We start from the raw sequence: 15,375 nt of genomic DNA, 5'->3' as shown, positions 1-15,375 counted from the left end.
AACTATCAACCAGCTACAACAAAACAACAACAAAAGCCATAATAATGAAAACTATATATATCTTAATGAATTAATATTATTTTTCTCCATATGTTCTCTTATCTCAAACATACATAATTTATTCAAACGCAAGGGCTTATGGGTATCCCACACAATTTTGAGTCAGTAGTACTCGAAGTCAAAGTTTAAAGAATGTATATATTTGAGTTATGATTCCAAAATGTGATATTTCAAGTACTGTTCAATTAGGACCACTTAAATGTTTATATATATATATATATATATATATATATATATATATATATATATATATATATATAAACTTTAGGATTGAGTGGTAACATAATTAAAACTAGTAAGAATAGTAAAAACAAATTAAGCTTAAAGGTGCACTCATTAAAAAAGTTTAACTCCTAAAGACATGAATTGTAATTTTGCAATATATGGAGGAAATCATGAGCACTCACATTAAAATGAAGACTCCAGTCATATCAGTAACCTTATAAAAGCTGTTTTATTTTACATGGAGAGGGTCCGCACCTGGGGGCTGCCATGTTAGAATCACATGACCAGCTGAATACTATTCACTTAATCTCAGTAACTGTCCTGTTATTTTACACTTTCACTCATTGATTCAAGTAATCATGGCTGACTGTGAATACTACATTTCTACAATGGCATCTGAAACTGTAAACTATTGATTTAAAATGATGCTGCATCCAAGCCGCTAGGAGTCAGTGTAAGACCAAGATGACACAAAGACAAAAATTACTGAGTGCACCTTTAAGTTGTTAACTTTTTATTGTTATTATTGAGATAACTATTAGTATTTACAGTCAAACTTTAAATATTTCTCTACTGTTAAATGAAACATGCTTGCTTATCAAATCATACTCTTACCTTGATAAAAAAAAAAAAAAAAAAAATATATATATATATATATACATTGTTGGAAACGTTTTAGTGATTCCTGAGGAAATGTAAGTTTTTGTCTTTGTTCTGTTTTTGGTAATGCTGTTTATTTGACATACACAGCTTTGTATGTAATCCTACATTTCTCTTCTTAAGAATGAATTAATAATTAAAATACATTACCTAATAATTTACGCAAGTGTTTAATTCATACGATGAAACTGTTTGAGAACAAAGCTAATTTAATTGTATTTCTCATATAATGTATACATGACTTATGTGCTTGTAGTCAAATAAATAAGTAAATAAATGGGGGTAGGATACGTTGTTTGCCTAATGAACTGCTTTTCCTTTCACTGCCATTGGAACTCTTCATCCCACAGAGTTCACAAGCAACAGTTGGCTGGATGAGGCACACTCACAAAACTTTTTTTTTTCCTTACAAGCTTATTCAACATCAACGGGATCAAATGTTTTGTATCAAACATTCATTTAAGAATATTTAGGATTTGTATGCTATTATTTCTGTTAAAACCATTTTTTGATGGGTAAAGTAGCTAATCGTAATTATTAAATGATTTTAAATCAATGTATCCTAAATAATCTAATGCTATGTTTGATGGACATAACTTTGACCTTATGTAAATAAAATCAAAATACGTACTAACACTTTTTAAGACCACAGGTTGATTTCAGTTCCCTTCAGTTTCTAATGACAGGCTGAGAAACATGTCACACAACTAATGATCAAAATGGAATTGACGCAAAATGCTTCAAGATATAATTAATCAAACAAATTGTCAAACAGTTATATTACAATAAACAAAAACTATTTCGTCGATTTAAAGTCGCACTTTTATAACCTCCACTGCGCATGCGCGGTATCATAGCAACCTGTGATAAACTAGAAGACGGACAAAGAGCAAGTGCCCAAGATGTCAACGCCACGAGAGCAAGAGGCAGCAGAATACCTCAAGAAACACAACATTAGTGACCTGATGGATAATTTAACTAGCATGCTTTTCTTCTACAGACCAGGTATAATGGCAAATGTGTCTGCTAAATGATATGCTGTCTTGTTCTTCTAAATTGTGTCAAAACGAAAACTCTTGGTGACACTCAATCTGACGGATTCTGCCCTCACAGAGCGCCCTAGGGAATTTCTGATTGACCAGTTGGAAAAGCTCAAAGTGTCCAAATTTCGTCCAGGGGACAGTCCATGTCTCTTTAATGACTCCAACTTAGAAGCACTGTTCGGAATCCTGGATCCTTCCCATCAAGGTTACATCACGTATGGTCAGTACAAAGAAGGTAATTACTGAGAATGTTTCAGAGGTAAATGACTTTGAACATTGTTCAGTGTTCATACCAGTAAACAGCTGTTCAGTCATTCTCATGATTATTTTAGAATAAGTCTAATAACTACTTAACTTTGCATTATACCACATTATTTACAGTCAATATTTTTTTTGTTTACTATGTGGCGAGAAAAACAAAACAAAACTGATCACTGTGATTTTCTCAGTACTTGACGAGGCTAATACAAGTGTAACCATTTTCAAATATTGATAAAGACTGAACCATGTGGTCAGAAAGACTTTTATGATGTCACTCCCTCAAACATGATGCCAAAAATGTAAAGCCATGGAAATGTCACAGCATAACAGTGTTGAACAAACAGACAAAGACAAATTTTGAATTATCTAAAAAGAAAAGAAGGAAAAATTCACCCAAAAATGAAAATTCTCTCATCATTTACTCAGCCTCATGCCATCCCTTATGTGTATAACTTTTAGTCTTCTGCTGAACACAAATGAAGATTTTTAGAAGGATATTTCAGCTCTGTAATGCTAGTGATTGGTGACCAAAATTTTGAAGCTCCAAAAATCACATAATTGCAGCATAAGAGTAAACCATATGACCCCAGTGGTTAACTTCATGTCTTCAGAAGCGATATGATAGGTGTGGGTGAGAAGTCTTTTTTTACTATCAATCTCCACTTTCACTTTCACATTTGTCGTCTTGTGTTTTTGGCAATTCACATTCTTCATCACCTGGGCAGAGAGGAGAATTTATATAAAAAAAAAGGACATAAATATTTATCTGTTTCTCACCCACACCTATCATATTGCTTTTGAACATATGGATTTGATCACTGGAGTCATATGGATTACTTTTATGCTGCATTTATGAGCTTTTTGGGAGCGTCAAAGTTCTGGTCACCATTCACTTGCATTGTATGGATCTACAGAGCTGAAATATTCTTCTAAAAATCTTCATTTGTGTTCAGCAGAGAAAAGAAAGTCATACACGTCTGGGATGGCGCGAGGGTGAGTAAGTGATGAGATAATTTTGGAGGGGGGGGGGGGTCAAAAATACCACTAAAAGTGACACAAATGCCCCCATAATTTAAAATGTTGGGGTAAAAACTGCCCTCATAATGAATTCCTCTTTGTAACATCTGAGATAGGTCTTAATATTCTATTCAAGGCCTAGTTATGCATTTTATCTCTTGTTAATAAACTGGTTACATTTAGGCACTTTACCAAAAAGAATGACTCCCAGTATATTTTTTATATAGTAAGAAAAACTTTGCCCTCACAAAGGTAAGAAATGCTCCTGAGAATCAAACACAGGGGGCAAATATTGCCCCCGTAATTATAAATTATTTATCAGAATTAGAATCAGAATGAGCTTTATTGCCAAGTGTTCTCACGTACACAAGGATATTTTCTTTTTTTTTGGTGATAGGAGAAACAAGTGCACACAGAACATTACAGTGAGACACAGAATATAAAACAAGGTAAGAGTATAAATAGACATACAAATAATAGGACATAGAATGGCGTATGTACATATGCAAGTGGTAATGTATGTGCAAGTTAGGGGTATGTACAGTTATTGAATTAAATATGTGAATTTACATACGTGCATGAGATATGTATTTACATTATTGCACTATGGGGGAGTCCTGAGGCAGTTTAATTGTTCATGAGGAAAATGGCCTGAGAGTAAAAACTGTTCTTGTGCCTGGATGTCCTGGTGCTCAGTGCTCTGTAGCGCCGGCCAGAAGGCAACAGTTCAGAGAGGCAGTGGGCAGGGTGTGTGGGGTCCAGAATGATTCTACCTGCACATTTCCTCACTCTGGAGACGTATAGGTCTTGGAGGGTGGGCAGGGGCGCACCAATAATCCTCAGCAGTCCTGACTGTCCGTTGTAGTTTTCTTCTGTCTGATTTAGTGGCTGAACCAAACCCGACAATTATAGATGTACACAGGACAGACTCAATGACGGCCGAGTAGAACTGTGTCAGCAGCTACTGTGGCAGGTTGAACTTCCTTTGACACTGCTTCAGACAGTGAATGCAATAAAATTATTAATCCATTAAAATGTAATGGTGATGAATGGGGACATGCATATTGGCTGATATTGTAATGATAACCAAGCTTTGAAAAATATAATTAAATATTTTATTTAACAAAAACATTTTTGGCCACTATACAAAAAATGAATTGAATGTGTCAAAAAATGTCCTTAGGCCTAAATGCTTTTACATCAGTGAAAGTTGGTGTACAGGGTTGTGAGGGTTACTTTTGAAATGTATTCCACTACAGATTACAGAATACATGCTGTAAAATGTAATTTGTAACGTATTTCGTTAGATTACTCAAGGTCAGTAACGTATTCTAAATACTTTGGATTACTTCTTCAGCACTGGTAGATTTTTTCACTTGTTTTGACTATAAAAACTCTGCCAGTACAGTAAGACAAAATACACGTTAAAAATACATTCTCTGAAAAACTAAATATCTTATGCAGTTTGTTTCTAAAACAAGATAAATCTAAACTGATCATGTTTTAAGGATTTTTAGATATTTGTACAGGAAAACAATACAAAAATTATTATCAAGAATACGATTTTTGCCATAATAACAAAGGTCTTACTAGAAAAAATGATGATCCAACGTGAATTTTCTTGATAAAAAATATGATCGTGCCTGGTAACTTGCATGTTAAATGGCTAGAAATAGCATTTTAGTTTAGCGTAAAGCTAACAATTTACACAAGGTTTATTTCTATTTTTTGTGCTCCAAACTTACTTCAAACTTACTTCTCTGTCTGCTCGTATGAATGTAACACATCATAAGAAAGTGTTTCACCGCTGTTCAAATGCACTTTGGATCACATCATTTATATGTATAAATGTTTTCCATCTGAAAGGACTAAATATTAAATGAAACAAACGACAATAAAATGCAAAGTAATCTCTTCAGTAATCAAAATACTTTTTGAATGTAACTGTATTCTAATTACCAATGATTTCAATTGTAACTGTAGTGGAATACAGTTACTTATATTTTGTATTTTAAATAAGTAATCCTGTTACATGTAATCCGTTACTCCCCAACAGTGTTGGTGTACAAATGTAACAACGTTAAAGAAGATGTGCTGTCCTAATTTGGAAGACATCTGTGGTCATGAAGTCATTTGAGAGACTGGTGTTGGCCCACCTGAAGGACATCACTGGACCCTTTCTGGATCCCCTTCAATTTGCTTATCGAGCAAACAGGTCTGTGGATGATGCAGTCAACATGGGATTGCATCATATCCTGCAACATCTGGACAGACCAGGGACATATGCAAGGATCCTTTTTGTGGACTTCAGTTCGGCTTTCAACACCATCATCCCAGCTATTCTCTGGACAAAATTAAACCAACTCTCTGTTCCCACCTCTATCTGTCAGTGGATTACCAGCTTTCTGACAGATAGGCAGCAGTTAGTGAGACTGGGGAAATTCACTTCCAGCATTTGTACGATCAGCACTGGTGCCCCCCAGGGATGTGTGCCTTTCCCACTACACTTCTCCCTGTACACAAATAACTGTACTGCCAAGCACCCCTCTGTCAAGCTCCTAAAGTTTGCAGATGACACTACTGTCATCGGCCTCATCCAGGATGACAATGAATCTGCATACAGAAGGGAGGTTGATCAGCTGGCTGTCTGGTACAATCAAAACAACCTGGAGCTGAACACGCTCAAAACAGTCGAGATGATAGTGGACTTTAGGAGGAACACCCCAACATTGACCCCGCTCACCATTCTGAACAGCACTGTGGCAGCAGTGGAGTCATTCAGGTTCCTGGGCTCTACCATCTCACTGGGCCTGAAGTGGGAGACCCACATTGACTCCATTGGGAAAAAAGCCCAGCAGAGTTTGTACTTCCTTCGCCAGTTGAGGCGCTGCTGATACAGTTCTACTCAGCAGTCATTGAGTATGTCCTCTGCACTTCAATAACTGTCTGGTTTGGTTCAGCTACGAAAAGACATCAGAAGACTACAAAGGACAGTTCGGACTGCTGAGCGGATTATTGGTTGCCCCCTGCCCTCCCTTCAAGAACTTTACACTTCCAGGTTTGAAAAATCACTCTGGACCCCACTCATCCAGCCCACTACCTTTTTGAACTGTTGCCTTCTGGTCCAGAGCTCTGAGCATCAGAACCGTCAGGCACAAGAACAGTTTTTTCCTCAGGCTATCCATCTCATGAACAGTTAAAACTGCCCCATTGAGCAATAAGTATGTGCAATTCAGATCTTAGTCTATTTATATTTATCCAACATATCCTACCTCTTCTGCCATTACATTCCCTTGTATATAACAGATTTGTATTTGTACATACGTATATATATATTTGTCTTATTGTGTATTTCTATATATACTTGCATTTTCTATTCGCTTTTTATTTTTATTCTATTTTTTTATTATCTCTGTCTTTTTGTTGTATTGTTTGTGCACTAGAAGCTTCTGTCACCAAGACAAATTCCTTGTATGTGTAAGCATACTTGGCAATAAAGCTCATTCTGATTCTGATAAATAAGTAGTAAGGCCTTGAGAAACAAACAGAGCTCAAATGGCATGTGTTTCCTAAGAATTAACCGAATACACTGCTGCATTAGAAATACATTACTCTTAACTGAATAATCCCATATAAACCTAATTTGTTTCCAGTTGAAGGGTATAAAAACGAAACTAATGGTGTAATAGTCTGACGTGGTATGATAAGCACAACATACATTAGTATTGTTGCATTCCCACAGCACTGAAGACACTTGGTATCAAGAATTTCAATGAGTTCCCAGATGGAACTAGTGATGACAGAATATCACAGGAGACATTCATAAGAGAGGCGTAAGTATAACCATATGACATCATTTGAAAAGGATGTGCTTCGAACTGAAAAAGCTATATATGTGATTTTTTTCAAAAGGGTTTTGAATTGAGACCTTATAAATAATGCATTCAGTAGGTCTACAGAATGTATTGCTTTTAGATATTTGACTATGTCAGCAAAATGTTATATCTTGAATGTTTTGTGTTTGATAGAGTACACCCTAATTGCAAAAAATAGATTAGTCTGCTGGGTAACATAACATTACAAATTTAAATAGTTTGCTTCTGTATTTTGTTCATGGCTTATCCAGATCTTCTTGTCTTGATAGGAAAGAAGGGCTGCTCAGAAGTACAGCAACATTCCAGGCATAGGTTTTCTTTGGAGAATTTGACATCTCTGTTCTTATTAGCATAATAAGCATCTTTATAACTGTTTTTATATTAAAATAGTGATTTAGATGGAAAACATTTCCAGATATGTATTAAAATGTGATATGAAATAAACCAAATACCTTGTGCAAATAGAAAGTTTTCACATGTCCCACACCATGCCATCTATCTATCTGTCTGTCTGTCTGTCTATCTATCTATCTAATCTAGGCTAAAAAAAACAAAACAAGTATCTAAATATTCCAGTTTGAGTGAGCATGTCACGGTTGCAACCATGACCTCAGATTTAAAGTGTTAATTTTTTAATTTAGGAGCAGCTGAAGGATGCCAGCTCTTGATACAGATATTAAATTTTTTCTCAATCGCTTTGGCTCATTTTTTGAAACAGTCTTAACATTCTCTAAACTGTAAGTGCAGTTGTCACAACTGTTTTTTGGGACATCACAACTCTATTGCATGTCTGCAAAAACGTAGTAACTCACCCAAAACATTTAATTCATGCTTCAAAACCTAGTTATTGTGTCAGTAAATTGGCCAGTGCCACCAAAATGAAAAGTTTTTGTCATCGTGTGAGTCGTACTGGTCAAAATATTTAGATGTTTTTTCACCATGACAGTCAACCCTGGAAATGTTTGTTTTATACAAATTTCATTTTTGTTCTACTTTTTTGTTGCACTGACTGCTTACTGTACTATACAGTTCAGTTTTGACTAGCTGAATGCTATTGTGTATCACACTGAGTTCAACAGTAGGTAAACGTTTACTGGGAAATGTCAATACTTTACAGTACTGTAGTACACAGAAAAAGGATATGCACATTTGTATGTATACAGTACATTTATTTTTGTAGCAATGTTACATGTAAACAGAAAATTCACATTTGCATGTCCATTTTTACACATTTCTTCCATGTAAAGTCATATATAGTGAACAGAAAATTGCCACAAAATGACATCCATGCAAAAAAACAAAAAACATAAACCCGCAATGGAAAAAACCTGCGGTAGTTCTGTAAAAAACAATAAATTGTACCTCCTCACAGTATGTAACACTGCAAGTTCCCATCTTCTTGGTGGACATCCTGTCGCTCTTGTTGGTCTGGCCAGAGATTTAGCAGACATCACAAGCATTCCACGTCATAGATAATTATGGAATATACATGTATGTCTGACAGATTTTGATAACTGAATGGATCATTTTGCATGTGATGGCTTACATGATGAAAGAATGCTTTGAAGTTGTGAAGAGTATGAGAATCAGCTCATCATTTTTGATCAGCAAGCCATGTGCATTTAGTTATTGTGCAAATTGAAGACAATTGTACTTACTCTTTTGCACCCATGTGCCAAAACACATGCAATTTGCTTAAATGAATAAGAAATTCAAATCTGGTGTGAACAAGAAACTAATTGTTCAGAGATTTCAGCTTATTGTTTTGAAAAAAATAATTCTCATTCAAGGATTTAGCCAAAGCGATTGAGAAAAACTTACTGAGCTTGTGTCTTTTCTCATACATTATAGACATGAGCTTCATATTACTGTAACATGTGCTTGAAGCAAAGTTTTTGAGATAAATACTGTAACACAAATAGTGTTATTCCTTTAACCATATCAAAATAATTAGCATTTATTTTGGTAATTAGTTGATGCAATATCAGAAAAATGTTGTTACAGCCCCAGGCTGTGGTATAGGGGTGCAATATATTTCAATGCAGAATGAACAGAGAAAGGAACATATCACAAAATTACAATGACCTGGTGTATGTTTGAATTATTATGCAAGTGAACAATGGGCACTCACCCCTAACCTTGTGTGTCTATACAATTAAAGTGAAACCTATATGTGCACAATGTATGTCATATATCATTCTTGCATGTCTGCAGACTTATACATTGGCAGTACAGCCAGTTAAAGTATTGACATAACAATAAACAACAAACTTGCTCAGAAGTTAAAATAGTTGGCTATTGGTTATCCCCCAAGGCCATTAAATACCATTGCCTGTATACTTCCTATATAAAGTGGGTTGTGTAAGCCATTAACTTTACACTCTCCTCTCTTGCCCAGCACCCTGAGTTACTCACACTCTTTACACCTGAATATGCCCTAGATTGATATTGAACTTTTACCATTGCCCACACAGAGTGGCCCAAAAATATTTGAACACTTAAGCCTGACTTAAAAATGTATAAATGTCATTTCATTTGAAAACAAAATCATACCAAGTGGTATTTAAAAAAATAAAAATACAGAAAAAGATTTGACATTCTGGTTGTCAAATGTAGTTGAACATGCCCATAGTTAATGTGATGAACTACACCTGTGGTTATACTCATCGACACCTATGTGTGCTTAAGAGGAGCTCACTTCATACTTTCACTAAAATGTTTTTATTAATTACAAAAGTGGCTAGAACATTTTGTCTAGCATAACTTAAATGTAAGTGGTAACCTGCAAATGTTATACCTTAAAGGGATAGTTCACCCAAAAATGAAAATTATCACATCATTTACTCACCCTCATTCCATCCCAGATGTGTATGACTTTCTTTCTTCTGCAGAACACAAACAAAGATTTTTATAAGAATATCTCAGCTCTGTTGTTGATTGCTCAATTGGAAACATCTTAGTCATCAACCAACATCATGCCCTGGTGAGTTTAGTGGTGTTGCCACATATAGAGAAAAAGAAATCATATAGTTGGTGCTTTAATGTATCCCTTTTGCAAAATCCTGAATTTCAACAAATGTTAAAGACTGAAATCAATGTTTATATGGAGATCAACTGGTCCTCAGTATTCTCTGTGGGTGTGGCTTGGGAGGCACTTAAGGCGGTTCTTAGGGGTTGGATCATACAGTATGCCTCATTCATCAAAAAATCCAAAGCACGAGAATTCGTGGAGTTGGAAGGAAATATTAAAAGTGCAGAGGCAGAGCTGAAGCGCCATTTGTCATCTGATGGCCTCAGAGAATTGACCCGATTGAAATATAGATATAATACTATTTTGTCGCGGAAAGTGGAGTTTTGGTTATTCAGGGCAAGACAGTCATACTTTGAGTCGGGGGACAAAGCAGGAAAACTTTTGGCTAGATATATAAAGCAGAGAGAGTCTTTTTCTACCATTCCCTCGGTGAAATCTGCAGGTGGTGAAATATTTACCTCGGCCATTGATATTAATAATGCTTTTAAAGAATTCTACCTTGATCTCTATAGTTCCACATCTTCATCTACTGATGAAGATATTAGAAACTTTGTGGAACCATTAGAACTCCCTAAATTGACGACTGAGCAAAAAAATTCTCTTGATTCTGAGATAAACTTGGAGGAGCTTGATGAGGTAATTAAGGCCCTGCCTACAAGCAAGGCTCCAGGGCCTGACGGCTTTGCCGCTGAGTTTTTCAAATCTTATGCTACAGAACTGGCTCCACTTTTGTTAGAAGTTTATACGGAATCATTAAAGAATGGAAAGCTCCCGCCAACCATGACACAAGCCCGGATCAGTCTAATTCTTAAAAAGGACAAAGATCCAAGCGAGTGTAAAAGTTACCTTCCAATTTCCCTGATCCAGTTAGATGTAAACATTTTGTCAAAAATCCTTGCTAACCGATTAAGTAAAGTTATGACATCACTTATACATATAGATCAGGTGGGGATTATTGGGGGCTGTAACTCTTCTGATAACATTAGGCGTTTCATCAATATCATGTGGTCAGTAGCAAATGATCAATCTCCAGTCGCTACCATCTCACTTGATGCCGAAAAGGCGTTTGATATGGTAGAATGGGATTATCTTTTTAAGATTTTGGAAATGTACATTTATTGGATTAAGTTACTTTATAGACACCCTGTAGCAGCGGTACTAACAAATGGACTAATTTCAGATTATTTTACTCTGGATAGGGGCATCCGGCAGGGTTGCCCTCTTTCCCCATTATTGTTCTGTCTTACCCTGGAACCATTAGCAGCCACGATAAGAATGGAGGATGATTTTCCAGGGGTGATTGCGGGAGGTGTGGCGCATAAGTTTCTGCTTTACGTAGATGATATTTTATTATTCGTCTCCGACCCCACTAGATCTATGCCTTGCCTCCACAGAATTATTAATTCCTTTTCCAAATTCTCAGGATACAAAGTCAATTGGTCTAAATCCGAAACTTTGGCTTTGACAGTGTACTGTCCAGTAACGGCCTTCCAGCCGGGCGCCTTCCAGTGGCCCAAACAGGGCATTAAGTATTTGGGAATTTTATTCCCAGCAAATTTGTCTGATTTAGTAAGAGTTAATTTTGATCCCTTAATAAAAAGGTTTTCGAATGATGTGGCCAGGTGGGCTTCATTACACTTATCGATGATTGGGAAGGTTAATGTAATTAAAATGAATTGTATTGCAAAATTCAACTACCTGTTACAGTCTCTCCCTATAGATGTCCCCCTCTCTTATTTCAGCCAATTTGATAGCATAGCGAAGTCCTTCATTTGGAATGGTAAGCGTGCCAGGTTAAATTTTAAAAAGTTACATAGGCCGATGGACAAAGGTGGGCTAGGCCTACCCAAGATTCTGTTTTATTATTATGCATTCGGTCTCAGACATTTGGCTCATTGGTCGCTTCCACCTGAAAGAGCCCCTCCCTGGTTTTGCATTGAACAAGAACTTCTTGCCCCTATTTTGCCATTGCAAAGCCTTTCCATCAAACTAACCGGAGAAATCACTCCCCATTTTTTCACATTTGCACTCAGTATGGACAAAAGTGTCCAGAGTGTTTAATTCAGATATTTATAAATGTTGCCTCGAGCCTATGGCTAAACCCCAAACTATGCATTAATAAGTCCAATTTTTGTTGGTCTGAGTGGATTGTGAGGGGGTTAATACACTCGGTGATCTTTATGAGAGTGGTGTGATGAGATCCTTTGAAAATTTGGTTCAATATTTTGGGATCCCCAGATCTCAGTTTTTTAGGTATCTTCAGCTAAGACAATTGCTCTGTACTATTTTTGGGAATAGCATACACCCCCCTAGAGCGGCAGATACTCTGGGAGAGGTGATTTCTGCTTTTGGAAAAGGCCATGAGGCATCAGTGTATTACTCCTTATTAATTCAGAGTCTGGGGGACAGCGTTTCAACCACTCTCAAAAGATTATGGGAGAGGGATTTAGACCTGGAATTGGAAGAGGGAGAATGGGCTAGGATTTTAAGAAACATAAAAACAGCATCTAGAGATGCAAGGGTGCGCCTTATACAATTCAAGATTTTACATTGGTTCTATTGGACCCCATCTAATTTGTATAGGCTTGGTCTTAAATACACACCCACCTGCTGGAGATGCCAATCAGAATATGGCGATTTAACCCATGTCTTTTGGGGGTGTGTTGAAATTCAAAAGTTTTGGTTAAAGGTGCAGAGTCTGGTATGCGAGGTGTTAGGTATTCAGGTATTATTCTGCCCCAGACTCTGTATCTTGTGTGATGGGGCAATCATTGACATTGTAAGTAGACACATAAAGAATTGGGTCTTAACCAGTGTCATGATCGCCAGGCAGATCATTTTGAGGGGCTGGGGGTTGGCTGGAGCACCCTCTTTTCAGGAGTGGTGCTCGGAAATGGGAAGGGTGGCGGCCTTTGAGGAAGTTACATTCAGAGGAACGGGGAGGTATAAAGTGTTCGTGGAGAAATGGGGTGGGTATTTGGATGTGTGATTATTGTTGTTGTGTTTTTTTATTTTATTTGTTTATTTATTTTGTATGTTTTTATGTGTGTGCATGTGTGTCTATGTCATTTAAGACCACTGTTATGTTGCTGGGGTTAGGGTGGGATTGGGAGGGGGAGGAGTAATAGTTGGGGTTAAGATTGATTCTATGTATATAAGTTTTGTTCTATGAGGTACATTTATGTGAATCAAAAAAATTGTTAATCAGAAAAAATATATCAAGGGTATAGTCTGTAAATAAAGTAAATGGCAAGAAAAAAAAAAAGAATATCTCAGCTCTGTAGGTCCATACAATGCAAGTGAATGATGACCAAAATTTGAAACTCAAAAAAGCACATAAAGGCAGCATAAAATTAATCCACATGATTCCAGTGGTTAAATCCATGTCTTCAGAAGCGATATGATAGGTGTGGTTGAGAAACAGATCAAAATATAACTCCTTTTTCACATAAATCTTGACATCTGCAGTCTCCTTGGTTTGATTTCTAGAACCATCTAGCGCTCAGCGCATGCATCAAGCACTATAAGCGTAATCAAGCTTGAAACCTTGATCGTGCCAAGAAACTGCAGAAAAAAAGTGATTTGGTCTGTTCTTACCTAAAACGGATTAGATTGATTGATAAGACATGGATTTAACCACTGGAGTCTTATGGATTACTTTTATGTGATTTTTAGAGCTTCAAATTTGTGTGAATTATTCCTTTCTGTTTCTACTTGATCTAACCCTTAAAGGAATCTTCAGGGTTCAGTACAAGTTAAGCTCAGTCGACAGCATTTGCGGCATAATTTTGATATCCACAAAAATAATTTTGACTTTTGATTTTGAATTTTGACATCCCTAAGCTTGGTCACAGTAAGACACTTACAATGGAAGTGAATGGGGCCAGTCAATAAACATTAATATAAACACTGTTTCAAAAGTACAGCCACAAGACATAAACATTATACATGCTATCATGACTTTAGTGTGATAAATCAGGGGTTTACCAGCGGTAAGACATTACCCGATCATTGTTACGTTGTCATAACAACAAAGTTGTAATATTGGATATATAACTATACACAGATTAGTGATTTTATCACACTAAAATGGGGCTACACTTTTGTGTCACAGTGTGTATTTTAATGTTTATGGGCACGCCCAATTCACTTCCATTGAACCTTACTGTAACTGTATTTGTTCCGTTTTTGAGTCAAAATGATTTTTTGTGGTAATCAAAATTATGCCACAAATGCTGTCCATTGAGCTTAACTTGTATTGAACCCTGAACATTCCTTTAATAATTACTTTTGTTGGAGTACACTAATGTAGTCACGTTGATTCAGTTACATTAAATCATATTTTGAACTTGAATAAAACCTGTTAATTTCAATGTTACTTCACTTTTTAGATTACCTGACAAAAAGTTTTTAGTGTTATTTTTAAATGCCCCTTCCTTTGATATTTTGATATCTAATGCAAGAGCATACATTTTGTTGTGGCTTAAGTTTCCAAATACTTTCACGGTCACTGCAGAAGGTTAAATAAAAAGAGCAGTGTTCACTGGTTAGATGCCAGCCCCTTTTCTAGCATCTTTGAAGACCTTGATTACCTACATCAGTACTTTGCTCTTTGTTGGACTGCTACTGAAAAAAGAGTGCTCACCAATTTGTGTGATACTGAAATCCCAAAGAACTCATTCAGTGTACAGTTACTTATCAAATTATAATCTGTTTATGTATGCTGTGCCAGATACAGTATGTCGGGTATCACCAGAACTCTTGTTAAATGATATGTGTTTCACTACAGCAGCAATGTTAAAAACAGGATTTTAAATTACACTGCAATAAATACCACTGGCTTCTGTAAGTGTTGTATTTATGCATTTGTGGCAAACAAAGATTTTCAGAAGAATATTTTAGCTCTGTATGTCCATACAATGCAAGTGAATGGTGACCAGAACTTTGAAGCTCCAAAAAGCACATCAAGGCAGCAAAAAAGTAATCCAAATGACTCCAGTGGTTAAATCTATATATTCCGTAGAGATATGATAAGTGTGGGTGACAAACAAATCAATAATTAAGTCCTTTTTACTATAAATCACCACTTTCGCTTTTACATTCACATTCTTTGTGCTTATTGCCACCAACTGGGCAGGAGGAGAATTTATAGTAAAGGACTTAAATATTGATCTATTTCTCACCCACACTTATATCACTTCTG

General features: G+C 36.2%; 1 protein-coding gene across 1 annotated transcript; it reads left to right on the top strand.

Moving 5' to 3' along the window:
- Positions 1-1,847: 1,847 nt before the first annotated feature.
- On the top strand, positions 1,848-7,589 carry si:dkey-42p14.3 (EF-hand calcium-binding domain-containing protein 10). The gene is made up of 4 exons (XM_051690454.1): positions 1,848-1,950; positions 2,059-2,223; positions 7,009-7,099; positions 7,411-7,589. Exons 1-4 carry the CDS (start codon positions 1,848-1,850, stop codon positions 7,451-7,453), a joined length of 402 nt encoding a protein of 133 aa, XP_051546414.1. The 3' UTR covers positions 7,454-7,589.
- Positions 7,590-15,375: the final 7,786 nt, after the last annotated feature.

Source organism: Myxocyprinus asiaticus, chromosome 46, assembly GCF_019703515.2.
Source record: "Myxocyprinus asiaticus isolate MX2 ecotype Aquarium Trade chromosome 46, UBuf_Myxa_2, whole genome shotgun sequence".
Taxonomy (NCBI): Eukaryota; Metazoa; Chordata; class Actinopteri; order Cypriniformes; family Catostomidae; genus Myxocyprinus; species Myxocyprinus asiaticus.
The sequence above is the reverse complement of the archived record's forward strand: the minus strand, read 5'-3'. Positions and strand labels throughout refer to the sequence as shown.

Excerpts from the sequence above, each read along its gene's own strand:
- si:dkey-42p14.3 (XM_051690454.1), top strand. The coding sequence starts at position 1,848 with ATGTCAACGCCACGAGAGCAAGAGGCAGCAGAATACCTCAAGAAACAC. Across the intron at positions 1,951-2,058 it reads GCTTTTCTTCTACAGACCAG|AGCGCCCTAGGGAATTTCTG; the intron begins GTATAATGGCAA and ends CTGCCCTCACAG. Across the intron at positions 2,224-7,008 it reads GTATGGTCAGTACAAAGAAG|CACTGAAGACACTTGGTATC; the intron begins GTAATTACTGAG and ends GCATTCCCACAG.